Source organism: Nylanderia fulva, unplaced genomic scaffold, assembly GCF_048542155.1.
Source record: "Nylanderia fulva isolate GAGA-0341 unplaced genomic scaffold, ASM4854215v1 Scaffold2, whole genome shotgun sequence".
Classification (NCBI taxonomy): Eukaryota; Metazoa; Arthropoda; class Insecta; order Hymenoptera; family Formicidae; genus Nylanderia; species Nylanderia fulva.
The window spans coordinates 8,946,688-8,960,992 of record NW_028190263.1 but is presented as its reverse complement, the minus strand read 5'-3'; the positions used below and the strand labels follow the sequence as shown (position 1 = coordinate 8,960,992).

Here is a 14,305-nt window from a genome sequence, read left to right as displayed (position 1 = left end):
GAAATAAAAGTATAATTAAAATTGTTGAATTAAAAAAAAATTATAATACAATAGATTATATTTCTTAAATATTTTGTATAATTCTTTTAATCAGCATATATCGATTCAAAATTTATAGCGTTCCAGTAAAACTTTACGTTTACATTCTAAATATTTTTGGTACGAGAAAAATGCGTCGTATTCTTGGCGGTCGCGGATTGAAGAAAAAAAAGCGCCAGCGGCATACACCGACAAAAGTTTTCGCCAGTCCGGATACGGGGAAGTTTCACCGTATTTGCGCATCCGGTATCATAAATCTTTTACTCTTCCCGCCTTCTGGTGGCCAAGTCACCAAGTCTGTCCGAAGAATAAATTTAGAAGATTATCGCATTTCTTTTTTCAGATCCCGTTGTTCCCTTTCTTCCCGCTGTCTTATTAATTTTTCTTTAATCAAAAATTACTTAAAAAAATTTCTACAATATCTGACATGAGTAAAATTATCGAAATTATTTGTATTATTAATTAAAAAATTAATTATTCCAAGATGTATTTTTTTATATATATTTTCTATAACATTATATTTTAGTATTGAATAAATTTTATTTTTTCTAAGATTCACAAATTTATAATTACTACAAAGCTTTCACAAATCCCTTTGTTTCTTTCAATATGCAAAAAAATATAATTCGTTACTTTTATTATTATTTCACTCATTAATCTAAGCCTCATTAATCTAAGCCACATTAGGAAATAATCTCCGTGAATTCTCCTTCTATTCGCCAATTCATCGCTAGGTCAATGCTAGGTTTTTATAGATTATTGATGATTAAGGCGTGTTTTCCTGCACAAAAAGTGGCATAATAACGCAATTAGCGGCGCGTTGACAAATTGAATTGATCTTGAAATGTATTCTTTTCATTGTGCCTCGACATATACACAATATCTCACTATGTCCCCTTCCTATAAATATTTCATGCGTCATACATTATCCCCACAACCGTGGAAAATCGTCGAATGTCGAACAATCTTTCTTTATATAGTTTGTTCGGCTATCACCTTCGAAAATTCCAGCGATGAAACCCATGAAAAACCGATAATCTTTCATCAATCAGCATCAGAAACGCACCATCGCCATTTGAAAATTCAAGATATTCTATAAGCTTATGAATTTAAAAAAAAGTCCTTCTTATTCCGATTTGTTTGTCAAAATCAATTACGGTAGACATCCATTTATATAAAATTCGACACAACTTACTGTGCTTCATATAACGGGATTGATTGCATCAAATATTGACCTTTTATATCGAAGTGATCAATTTTATATGTGACATTTTAAAGTATTATATATATTAGGTAAGCAAAAAAATTCGACTCTGTGAAATTTAATGGTGCGGAAATCATATTTAAAATTAATTTATTTTCCCATTATTTTAGCTATGTGTAGCTCTGAAATTGAAGATTATGTGACATATTTTTTAATCATTTAAAAGCATATATATAGAGTGTTCCAAAATTAGATCGACAAACTTCAGGTGATTATAAAGAACAATATAAGTCAATTTTGTCAATAAAACCATCCGCAAATGAGCTGTTATGGCTGTAGAGTGGTTTGTGAAGTGATGTTTATTTTCTTCTTTTTTATTATATCTAACTCCCCCGTAAATCAGATGCATATCGATCAGTTCTTTATAAGAAAACTTGTCCATTTCGAACACACGATTAATTAATAATGAATACTGAATGAATACTCAATTCTGTGATACTGAATTTAGTCAATAATATCTTATTTAAACAATGTTAAACAATGTTCATCACCAAACAACAGTTTAGTCTCTGATTCTCAAAATGGCTCATTTGCAGACATGGGTCTATTGACAAAACTGGTTTGTTCTTTATAACTTGAAGTTCATCGAAGATTCGAAACAAAAACACACTATTGAACAAAGATAAAAATGACGATGTTGTCGATGTGATTGCTCCTTTCATTGTCAATTAATTTGTTACAAAATATAAATTATTATATTTACAAAAGAGAGTTGGAAAGTTATTAATTTATAATAACGTTCAATAATAAAAAATTAAATAAATAAAACAAAATTAATTTAAATAAGAAAGTTATATAATATCCTTTATAATCACTTGAAGTTCATCGGTTCAATTTTATAGGGTACCAAAATAGACCAGTCGAACAAAATTTCGGACTTACATAACGTTCCTCGACATTAAAGATTCGAAACAAAAACACACTATTGAACAAATCAAAATATAAATTATTATGTTTACAAACGAGAGTTGGAAAGTTATTAATTTATAATAACGTTCAATAATAAAAAATTAAATAAATAAAACAAAATTAATTTAAATAAGAAAGTTATATAATATCCTTTATAACCACTTGAAGTTTAATCTTAGGGTACCAAAATAGACCAGTCGAACAAAATTTAGGACTTACATAACGTTCCTCGACATTAAAGATTCGAAACAAAAACACACTATTGAACAAAGATAAAAATGACGATGTTGTCGATGTGATTGCTCCTTTCATTGTCAATTAATTTGTTACAAAATATAAATTATTATAAATAATATATGATATTTTTTAAATCGGCCAATAGAGCCAAAGCGTGAAAAATTAATTCTTCGGAACTGTATCTCTTGGTTTGAGATTACTAAGTTCCATATATAAATTAATCTCGAACTTACATATGGAGAAAATAGGCGAGAAAAATATAGGTCCGAAAAGTCGCTGAAGCGGGAAGAGATACAGTTCCGAAGAATTAATTTTTCGCGCTTTGGCTCTATTGACCGATTTTAAAAAATATCATATATTATTCTTAATATTGAGAGCCGATAAAAATATTTCTCATTTGATAAATTATTATATTTACAAAAGAGAATTGGAAAGTTATTAATTTATAATAACGTTCAATAATAAAAAATTAAATAAATAAAACAAAATTAATTTAAATAAGAAAGTTATATAATATCCTTTATAACCACTTGAAGTTTAATCTTAGGGTACCAAAATAGACTAGTCGAAAATTTCGGACTTACATAACGTTCCTCGACATTAAAGATTCGAAACAAAAACACACTATTGAACAAGGATAAAAATGCCTAACAGAAGTTCGCTTTTAGATGATCTCGTTTCGTTTCATCGCTTGTTACGTCTGTGACACAAACGGCGCCGTGTACCGATAAAGCTGCCGATCGTAATTTGTCCGGCGCGATGTCACAGAACTCTTAACTCTCCGTCCATACCGGAAACGGCGTGAAAACGGCGAACGCTATTAGAGAGGCGATCGTGTGTACACCCGCGGATTGGTCGCGATGCAATTACGCATGGCAGGGTGGGTGGCTCGGCTGGTCGGGCGAAGGTGTTAAATTCACTGGACGTTCGGGGCGAGCGAGCGCGAGACCCATTCTGGGCGGTAGCCGACACAAATCCGATCGTATTTTCATCGACGCCAAATTGGCAATATCCTCGCCGGTGACGATTCCTGAATTATGCATCAACCTCTGGGACAGTCGCTCCAAAGTTTATCCATCCCGCTTGTTTCCACGCGGAGAGTTTTCTCCCCTTCCTGTCTCCACCCTCCTCCACCCCGTCCTTCCCTTCTCTTTCTCCTCACCCTCCTCGACAACCCTCTCAGAACATTGCGCGTCTCTCTCGCCGAATTGCCACCCCCTTTTCGGACTCCCTACCCTCCGCGCCCTTACTCGGTTGGAAACGTCACTTATTGGTCGACCGAGAGGGTGGAAAAAGAGACGATACCCTCGAATCCAACCAATCACGGTGAACACTCGCAATAACGCTTGTGATATCTTGCACCGGTGAAATCTGCTGCGAGGAGAACGCCATGGGAGAAGCTTCCGCGAGCGTAAGATAACTCTCATTGAAAGCGATTTCGCGCGCGCGATCGAAACTGATTCTCTCGCTGATTGATATTATGTATATATATATATATATATATATATATATATATATATAATATTGTGTGCAGAAAAATGTATACTGAATGGTTTATTTGAAGAATCTATTTTTAATATTTTTGATAAATTATCCAAACATTTTTAATTTAGGATATATACATATATATATATATATATATATAATATTGTGTGCAGAAAAATGTATACTGAATGGTTTATTTGAAGAATCTATTTTTAATATTTTTGATAAATTATCCAAACATTTTTAATTTAGGATATATATATATATATATATATATATATATATATATATATATATATAATATTGTGTGCAGAAAAATGTATACTGAATGGTTTATTTGAAGAATCTATTATTAATATTTTTGATAAATTATCCAAACATTTTTAATTTAGGATATATACATATATATATATATATAATATTGTGTGCAGAAAAATGTATACTGAATGGTTTATTTGAAGAATCTATTTTTAATATTTTTGATAAATTATCCAAACATTTTTAATTTAGGATATATATATATATATAATATTGTGTGCAGAAAAATGTATACTGAATAGTTTATTTGAAGAATCTATTTTTAATATTTTTGATAAATTATCCAAACATTTTTAATTTAAGATATATATATATAATATTGTGTGCAGAAAAATGTATACTGAGTGGTTTATTTGAAGAATCTATTTTTAATATTTTTGATAAATTATCCAAACATTTTTAATTTAGGATAAACATTATTAACTTTTAACAATATCATCAAATTACGTCAAAATGGCTACTTTTGCTATCTAGGATCAATATATTAGTATTTTCTCTCCAGTACTTCAACAAGATTAAATGTACACGTGTGGCACAAGTGTAAACGTCAATGTGTGCGTCATTTCTATCTTCATAATCAGACAGGGTGATAAAGAAGCTGGGGGTTAAGTTAATAAGTTAAGTTAGGCTATCCTATTGAACGCTTGGGAACGGCGCTCAAACCTCTAAGAAGGACAGACAATAGGAGATAAAAGTAAAGCGTCGTTCCGAGAAAAAACGCGAGGGTTGCTCGTCCCGATAATAAAATGATATCCATCCCATCGCTCGGTCGAACTTCCTCCGGAACGACCCCTATCGTATATAAATGTCGATATTATTGTAACGAAGCGCGCTTCTGCCGATTTCTTCTCTCGTAGCGCGCGTTCATCCGTATATACGTATACATAGCCGTTTATGCACACACGGTCGAAATTGTTACAGCAAAGGCAGCAGCATCGTGTATAGAGCCACGATTATCATCGCGTACACAGACGGTATGTATCCGTGGAATATATCGAATCAAATGGATGGAACCGATCTTCAGCGGTAGAAATCGATTTCCTATTTACAAGCATCCACTTTCGCCTTTTTCCGCCTTCCTTCCCTTTCCGATCTAGACATCGCAGCGATGGCTACGACCTATCGCTGAACAGAGATAGTCGAAAAAGCAAAAGCTTTCGTTTAAGAGTAAGTATAAATTATTAGTCTATTTAATGCACACGTAATAAAATTTGTTTTTATTTCATCGACAAAAGGTTACTATTTTTTAGTTTGTCATAAATTTAGTTATATTTTATATTAAAATGGTAGAAAAGAAGAAAAAGAGATAGGGAGAGAGAGAGAAATTCTAATCTAAACCTATAGAACTAGCAGTTCACTTTTTTGCAAAAGTATTAAAATGTTTTATAAAATGTGCATAAAAATCGATAACAAATTATATTTTTTTGTATAATTAACTACGAGATCTATCTGAATTTAAGACTTAAACTTCTCTTAAAAAATTAATAAAATGCACATCAAATGTCGCGTGACCAACAACAAGCCTTCTATTCAAATATGTAATATTTCTATTTGTCCTTTCTTCTATTTCCGAGATACATCGGAAATAAACTAACTATTTTTTAGAGATATCACGTAACGCACAAATATCATATATGTATGTACACACATACGTTTAAATATATTACTCATGCCGATTCTATTTTATATACGGTGTGTAATGAATGACGTATAATATGTATGATGTGTACATATTTAATTCAATGTGTTCTGACATTATAAACATATTCATTTAACTTTAGCTAATGTATATAGAAATTTTGCCATATTAATCTAACGTCTACAAATGTTTTAACATTATCAGTATACAATTTTAGAATAGATAACCCGTTAGTCACGCGACAAGCAACATGCACTGGCAGCCGGTTTATTTACCTTGCATTAAGTTCCCACGATCAGTGTTTTATTTTTCAAAACCAAAAGTTCAGACAGAGATGAAATAATATTGTTAAACCAAAAAGTGGATACATATTATCGATCGCAGAATTGACAGAAGGTGAACAAGTCAGCTTTAAATAGTTAACAATTATCGATTCAGGAGACCGAATCTTTAATTACATAAATCTCGCAGAAATCACTATATTTATTTTTTTCATGAACCTTGTACTTTATAATCGTTTCATCTATTCATAAAAATTGATGATTTATTCTTGATCGAAAAACCTTTGATAAAAATTGGCTAATGTATTTTGTTTCTTTTGTTTAATTAATTTTAGAATTTTTTTTTGTTGAGAGAGAGAGAGAGAGAGAGAAAGAAGGGAAGAGAGCAGAAAGATAGAGAGTAATGATTAATATTGTGTGTTTATATGTTACTTGCGCAATATTATAAGGTCGACGTTTTCTTTTTCTTTTTGTGCTCGCAGCCAGAACTCTGTTTTAAACGGCACGGCTTTTTTTGCAAAGGACAATAATGTATCCCAGTAGGACACGGATATTTCTTCTTCAACGGACACGGCTGCATTATAGATGGTTTAGGAACTTCCTTCTTCTCGTAACATGGACACGGGCCAGGATGTATTTTACGCGGCGGAGGACAAGGGCAAAGAGCTGTGGGTTCAAACGGTGGTTTCGGCAATGGTGGTGGAGCACAAACCTGTTTCTTCTGGAAATTGGTTTTCTTAGTTTCTATGAGAGGCCCACCATCCTTTTGGAGGTGTTCTGATTTCGACGGGCACGGATTAGGCTTCGTAAATTTGGGCGGCAAACACGTCACCTTGACATAATCCATCTTTGATGGTGGAACAGTTTGGGGCCATTCGCATTTGCCTCTCGCGAGACAAGATTTTTTACATACAGAATCCACGATCTTTCGCTCAATCTTCGGTTTTGATTTAGCTTCTGCTTTACTTTCGGTTGCTTGTTGGCGTTTGTCGCACTTGACTTTCTTTTGGTGGCAAACGTCACTTTTTTTACTGCAAGATTTGTCACGCTGATTGGTCTTCTTCACTTCGGTTGATTTACAAATTTCATCCATCTTCTTGCAAGCGAAAGGTTTGTCAGAATTTGAATTGGGGGAGAATAAAGAGTTATGAAATCCTCGCCAGTGAACTTTATGCAATGAAATCAAGTGAGGAAGATCGGGATGAGTCAACATGTCCTTGTCTTTCTGTAATTTTAAAGAGTTTTTGCAAATTTCTTGCAAATGCTGTGAAACTGAACGTGAACAGGATGAATAAGATCTAGGATACGACGGAAAATATAATTTGCCAGCTTCTTGAAATAGATATTTCTGTTTTGGGTACTTGAAACGCAATAATGGATGCTTCTTGTAAATTTTCAGAGTTGGCAACTTCTTGGTGGATTTTGGACATAACGGAGAACATGAAGAACTCAACATATTTCGAACACATTTTAAATTACTTGATTCACGATGGCAAGGTAGAGATGGTGTAATATATTTTTCAGTTGGACACGATTTGAAGGATCGCAGACCAAAAGGTGGAGATACTACCATCGTAGAGCAAATTGATCTTGCTGCTGAGGGTTCCTTTAAAGAGAGCTGCTTATATTTTATCATCACTGAATGCTTTGAAAGGTATCTTTTTGATTTTTCGCAAATCCGATCTAACGTTTTACAAATTATACCGATATTTTTTGGTTTGTTCTTGCAAGAACTAAAATCTCTTGTACAAACTATTCCTGAATTAGGCATCTGCATCGAGAATTTAGGATTTAATCTTTCTCTTTGAAAAATAGTCTTCAAGCCGCATCCAATTCTCAAATTAAAATATTTCTCCAGTACTCCAATAGAAATTCTCAATAGGCTTTTCAGGAATGCTTCTTCTTGTTTAAACTTTACCTTCTTGATAGCCTGCAGAGTTCAGAAAAAGATGTAAAGAAAGTGAAATATATATATTTATATAATTTTCTATGTATATAATAATGGTAAAGTTCTCAATATTTCCAATGGATAATTTACGAAATAACATTTAGTCGCTAATGCCTCCACGTACCCTCTGTCTCTTATTGACGCGATTCAGCATGTCTCATCCTTGCACGGTTTCTTGGGCGGACATTTTACACAAAATGGCTTTCTTTTGGGCTTCGGTTTCGAAGGATAGCCCGGTGGCTCAGCAGGCTGACAGGGGCCTTTGGGTGGATCGCATGGATTTCTTTTTGGTTGAGTAGGTAAATCCTCTCCACAATCTGGTTCACCTAACCGCAATTCCTTGCCACCGACTGCTTCCTAGGTTTTATGTATTAAAGTGGATTGTTGTGTGCTTCCTTATTATTCCTGCATTAATCTCGGCCAATTTTTGGCCCACCTCCCTCCTTTGAAGACTTTAGCATTTTAAATAAAAGCTTTTATACATATACATCCTTGTACAAAATACGCGAAAATAATAAGAGAAATGAAGATTCAACGAAGATAAAATACATGACTAGACGAAGCTAGAATTCAATTCAATATTGCTAGTGTAGGGACTTTCTGATTTATAAAACTATGTTGATTTGTTGAGATTTAGTGTCATCATTTTTATTGATAATCCTGTCTTTCTTCTTCTCGATTTCTTCCGATTTTATTGTATTTAGGATGAAAAGCTCTGTTCTTGAATTCTGTTACTTTCTCGATTAAAATTTGTAAATTTTTGACAATATCTTTATTGGAAACTGTCTTCGTTATCAATATTGCTTTCTCAATACCTGTCAACCCAGTACTTAAAAAATGTACATATGTGTAACAAATCTAGTCAACGGTCCCCGGTTGATACTTTTGCTATTTTCTAACATCAACATCGTTGAATCAAAATTGTCGTATTTATTATTAAAATGCAACAATTTCTTGCTAAGAATATTTCTTTCTCCCAGTTGATGATTATCTGTACCGATTTCATCTTCATATTCATCGCCTTGAGGAAAGTAGTCGTCATTGGCCGGTATATCATTATACGATAACTTTGATTCTTCAAAGTCATAGTCGTCACAGCGATGAAAGTTGGTAGCGTACTTATGTGGAGAAGAAAAATTATAAAATGGTTGTTATCATCAATTATTAAATCGGAATCTTGCAGAAAATCTTTGACGAAATTAATTTTCATAAATTCAAAAAGATGTTTGATAAAGAATTTTTATCGTCTCAAATCTCAGTAAAATCTATCAATTTTCCGTTTTCATTACATTGATGAACTTGTGATATATCTCTCTTTTCTAAGGAGAGAGAATCAAATATAAAATTCATATTTATTATTTATGTTTGTGTATCTATTATATATTCATAAGATTTTTGAAGCGGTTTAAAGCGGTTGGTTCGATGAAAAAAGAGGCAGAAGGGAGGTGGAGCCGCAGCGATCAATTTTCTTAATGTATTTCTGTGATTTTCTACATTTTCTTTGTATTCTATAATTTCTTTAATTTAATTGTGCAATTTTATATAGAAAAAACATTAATTAAAGTACTAAATATATCATTTTTTATCCATTTTTTACTTAATTTTTTACTTAACATTTTTTAATTAATTTATATTAATTTTTGTTGTTTTTTTCAATATTCTTTTTTATAATTTGATTATGTAATGGTATACATATAGTGTAAGAAAAAAAATTAAATCATGTGAAAACAAAATAATAAATATTCTGAAAAAACTTACTTTATTTGTTCCAAATTCTCGAAGTTTGCCAGTCATATTTCCTTGTTTCGTTTGTAACTGTAAATGAAGAACAATACGAAATAATATAAACGTTAACTAGAATACTTATATGTATGAAGAGTTATTTCCATATTTAAAATATTTTAATAAAGAAATATATGCAGTTCTGCATATATATCATTTTATTATTATTCACAAAATTTACAAAAGAACGCTGTTAAATATATAAACTATTTTACAGATTTAATTATTACAAAAACAGTATTTTTTTCTTAATTATCATAAAACACAATTTATATCGATCTTTTTCCTAAATAATTTACTTTGAAATACTTTAAAATAGGCTTTAATGTGAAATGATTAACGTTATAAGTATTTTCAATTTGCGATATTCAATGATTTCAAAAGAAATTTTTTTAGAAAACATTTTTTTTATTTCTCATTTTTTCTCATTTTCTGGACAACCTGGAGCCTTTTTTACAGTCGGACAATCTTTCTTCTCATATGGTTTAACTTTCTTAATTTCCGAACAATCAGGTTTCTTGATCTCTTCTTTCTTCTCTTTTTCTTCTTTCTCTTCTTTCTTCTCTTTTTTACATAAATCTTGCTCCTGCTGTTTATAAGAAATTTGCTCTTGCTCCATACGGTCCTGCCTTTTACAAAGATCCATTTTTGTTCTAGAAGTGTCATCATTTTTTTTCTGTTTACATCGATCTGCTTGAGGTTCCACCTTTCGCGTTTTACGGCAATCGCGGCCATTTTTATCGCAAGAACTTTTTCTTCTCTCACAAGAAACTACATTTTGCTTCTTAAATGTTCGTTTTCCCCTCTTCGAGCAATCTATCTCTTTTTCCTCATACATCTTATCTTCTTTCTGACACTTTCTCTCCGACATACAAGATCTCTCTCTTTTCTTACAAATATCATCTTCGTCTATTTTTTTTCTCAGAGATCTTTTCCTTTGCCGCGCGCAAAACTCTTGTATTTTTTTCCGAATGTCAGATTTTGACTTACAGTCTTTTGATGCAAAAAGAATTTTGTTGCTGAAAATTATGTCGGATACCAAAATACTTTCGTTTGACACAAGAGTATTCTCCAAGCAATACGGATCCAATGTAGCTAACAAATACGATCGAATTTTAGCATGCACTTCTGTAAATATAGATTTGATCCTAAAGGATATTTGTTGAATCCAAACTTCAATAATATTTAACGCATCACTCGTCGTCATCTTGCTGTTGCTATTGGATGCAATTACTACTTCATGATTATTTTTACCCTTAGAATTCATAAAATTTAATGGAAACGAAAATTCAATGTGACGATAAATTTCGCATAACAATTTTGATTTATTATTTAATAACATCGCTGGAATCATCCAATAATTGATCGATTTTTCCGCTTTTTCGCATATTTCTATATTTGGAATATTTCGAAATTTTCTCATCGATCTTTCTGACAGTTCTCTATCATAATTCGACAAAGATTTCGGCGGCACTTGATTATTTTCTCTTGCAACATTGCTAAATGAATTATTAATTATTTTCGTTCTCTCGATCGATTGATACATCTTCTTCGGGATTTTCGCTTGCAAAATCAAGTTTACATCGTTCTTGTGAAACAGAGGATACATCAAGTCAAGGAACCAATTGTTATGATCCATCTCATTCGAGATTCTCGCGTAAGGACGCATCCTGCTGCATTCCTGAAGAGAGATGATTTCAAAGTCAGTTGTCCTTCAGTAAGTCTATATATCTTCAGCGTCGATTAATTATATTTGTCGATTAATTAACTTTATTTCACTGTTTATATCATTACAATTCAAAAAAACCGGGAGCCGTATTTTTAAGATTTATCCGTCAATAATTAAACACTTTAATAGCTGTAAAGAGCTGTAATTTTAATGCATATTTAATGTTCAGTTATATTTTCCTTGAGACGAAAAAACTTTTTCAAAATACCGATTGCGATACGTATAAAAAGATATGTTAAAAAGTTTATTTATTATATAATAGAATCTTCACAAATATTGAAATTAAATAAGATACGAAAAATAAATAATTATTTCAATATCTTTATAGAAATATTTCTTTATGAAATCTCATGTGGTATTAAATTTCTGTCAAAGAGAGAATTTTTTATTAGTATTATTTATGTTCAAGTGACATTGTTGCTCATGCAATTATGATTTCAAGATATTATAGACATCTCTTTATATTTTATATCTGATAAAATTGGTATAACAATGTATTTTGGAGAGAAGAATACAATTATATCATATGCTGTTTTCATACTAATACAATTTGTAATTTTGATTATACATATTGATTTTTTTTAAAGAAATATCGATTAATTCAATCTAAGTAAGTGCTACTTTTTAAAAAATCTTACAATTTTTGGAAAATTTCGAAATTAATGTGGAATCGGGATCAAAAATATATTTTTTGTTTTGATAAAATATAAAATTATTTTTATTATATATAATATTCTGAATTTTTTTCATAAGCCTTCTGTAATCGAATTTTATCTACTTTTTTCTTAATAAATATATTAATTCCTTGAAACTTTGTAGGAACATATTTCTCTGAAATATGTTTGCTTATTTTGGTAGGTAATTTTTTCTGTATAGGAAATTTTTTATTTAAAAAATTGAAATATTTAAGAATATGTATAAAGACATGCGTTTTGTCTCGTTACATTATTTCTTTCATTTAATTCAGATAATAATTAATGATTTTCGAGTTTCTAAGTGTCATTCATATTCTCACTTTACCTTACTTTTGGAAATATCGAAAATATTAGACAATACGATATATGAATGCAAACATACAGATTTTGCAATCTTTACTGTTTCCTACATTATTTTCTAAGTAAAGTGGCAATTTATTTAGCAAATTAATATCACGATAATTATTGAAATTATCGTCACTTCTTGAAATGAAGACCGTAATATTGAAAACAGGATAAATATTTTCACCGAAAAGATTTATATTCTTTAAAGGCTATTCTTACTATGATATATTTAAGATTTAAATCAATTTAAATTAAATAAATTTTAGAATTAATCAATAATAAAAATTTAAACATTATTCTGCGCGTGCGTACAAAATATACATATTTTATTACGATTTCAAATTTTTTTAGAATGTAAAAAATAATGTATAAATTAATCAACAGTGTATACATTAATATAATACTAATTATTACTGTCGAATTTTTAGCATATTCTAGCATTTTTATGAAATATTTTTGCAACGAAAAGAAAGAAAAGATATGTATGTATATCTTTTCAAATAATTATATTTTTGAAGTTATTTTGAAATAGATATATTAGAGTTATGTATTTCTTACCTTAGGTATTATTTTCTCGGAAGAATTGTTTAATGTTGAAACATTTTCAGCTATCGGTAAGTGATACAGAGCTTCCACAAGTTTTTTTACTTGATTCTTTAAGAAAACATATATAAACCGTTAATTTATATTATTTCAATATTACATTATATATATTTACTGTATCATTGCATATTTAAATATATGCAACTGTGTAATAAAAAATACGATACTTTTTTAATCAAAATTGTTTTCATTTGTAATTACGTTGTTATAAATTATACAAAATGTTTTCAAGTAAATTGTGTAAATAAGCAACTTACGGCATGCTTAACTGATTGATTATCAAAAGAATTGTACATTCCATTATAATTCAGCAAAGATTTATTGACTGCCGCCACATCATATAACGAAAGAGCATTCAGTTTTGTGTTATTTTTTAACAGTTTTGATAGAATTTGACTGATTTCTCCGGCACCAATCAGAGCAATCTATGGCAACATTAATAATTATGGCAATTCAATTATATAGGAGATTATATATCAAAGAGAAAATAATACTAAATGAAAGATATAATCTATGTAATAATTCAATTATAGATGTGTACAAAAAAGCGTAAAGTAAAACTATTATAATAAAAATCTTTTTCAGCACATAAAATAATAATATAAATTGTAAATACTTTGAAATTTTTTTCATCAATGTGATTCTGGCATGACAGGGATTTCACAATCGATTTTGCGGCTCGGAAAAACATTGTTGAATAATATTAGATTAACTGAAAATTTTTTAACGCCTTTATCGGGCGTCTGATGTGTCAAAATTAATTGAATACACGGCGCTTGTTATGAAACAAACATCGATTCTTTTAGCTTCAACTGTTCGAATATGTAGAGCGAAATCTAAGGTACCAGGCGATTTTATACTCCAAAGCTTTATACAAATGTAAAAACAGATGTATTTAATTTTTAAAAAATATTAGCATTTCAAGGGAATTGAAAAAATAATATTATCTAATAAAAATTATAGTATATGTATAATATATTTGCAATAGATATGTATAAAAACCACTATTTTAAGATTGAAATTTTTATAAT

General features: G+C 30.5%; 1 protein-coding gene across 1 annotated transcript; it reads right to left on the bottom strand.

Annotated features, from left to right (window-relative positions):
- Nucleotides 1-6,614: 6,614 nt before the first annotated feature.
- On the bottom strand, nucleotides 6,615-13,965 carry LOC146723442 (uncharacterized). Its single transcript, XM_085482256.1, has 6 exons — nucleotides 13,891-13,965; nucleotides 13,230-13,325; nucleotides 9,879-9,935; nucleotides 8,975-9,238; nucleotides 8,313-8,477; nucleotides 6,615-8,102 (listed from the first exon to the last, which is right to left on the bottom strand). Exons 1-6 carry the CDS (start codon nucleotides 13,963-13,965, stop codon nucleotides 6,615-6,617), a joined length of 2,145 nt encoding a protein of 714 aa, XP_085338382.1.
- Between the last annotated feature and the right edge of the window lie 340 nt (nucleotides 13,966-14,305).

Coding starts and splice junctions, on each gene's coding strand:
- LOC146723442 (XM_085482256.1), bottom strand. CDS start 13,965: ATGTTTTTCCGAGCCGCAAAATCGATTGTGAAATCCCTGTCATGCCAG. Junction 13,326..13,890: donor TTGATGAAAAAAATTTCAAA/GTATTTACAATT, acceptor GTTTTCTTAAAG/AATCAAGTAAAAAAACTTGT. Junction 9,239..9,878: donor GAGAATTTGGAACAAATAAA/GTAAGTTTTTTC, acceptor TCTCCACATAAG/TACGCTACCAACTTTCATCG.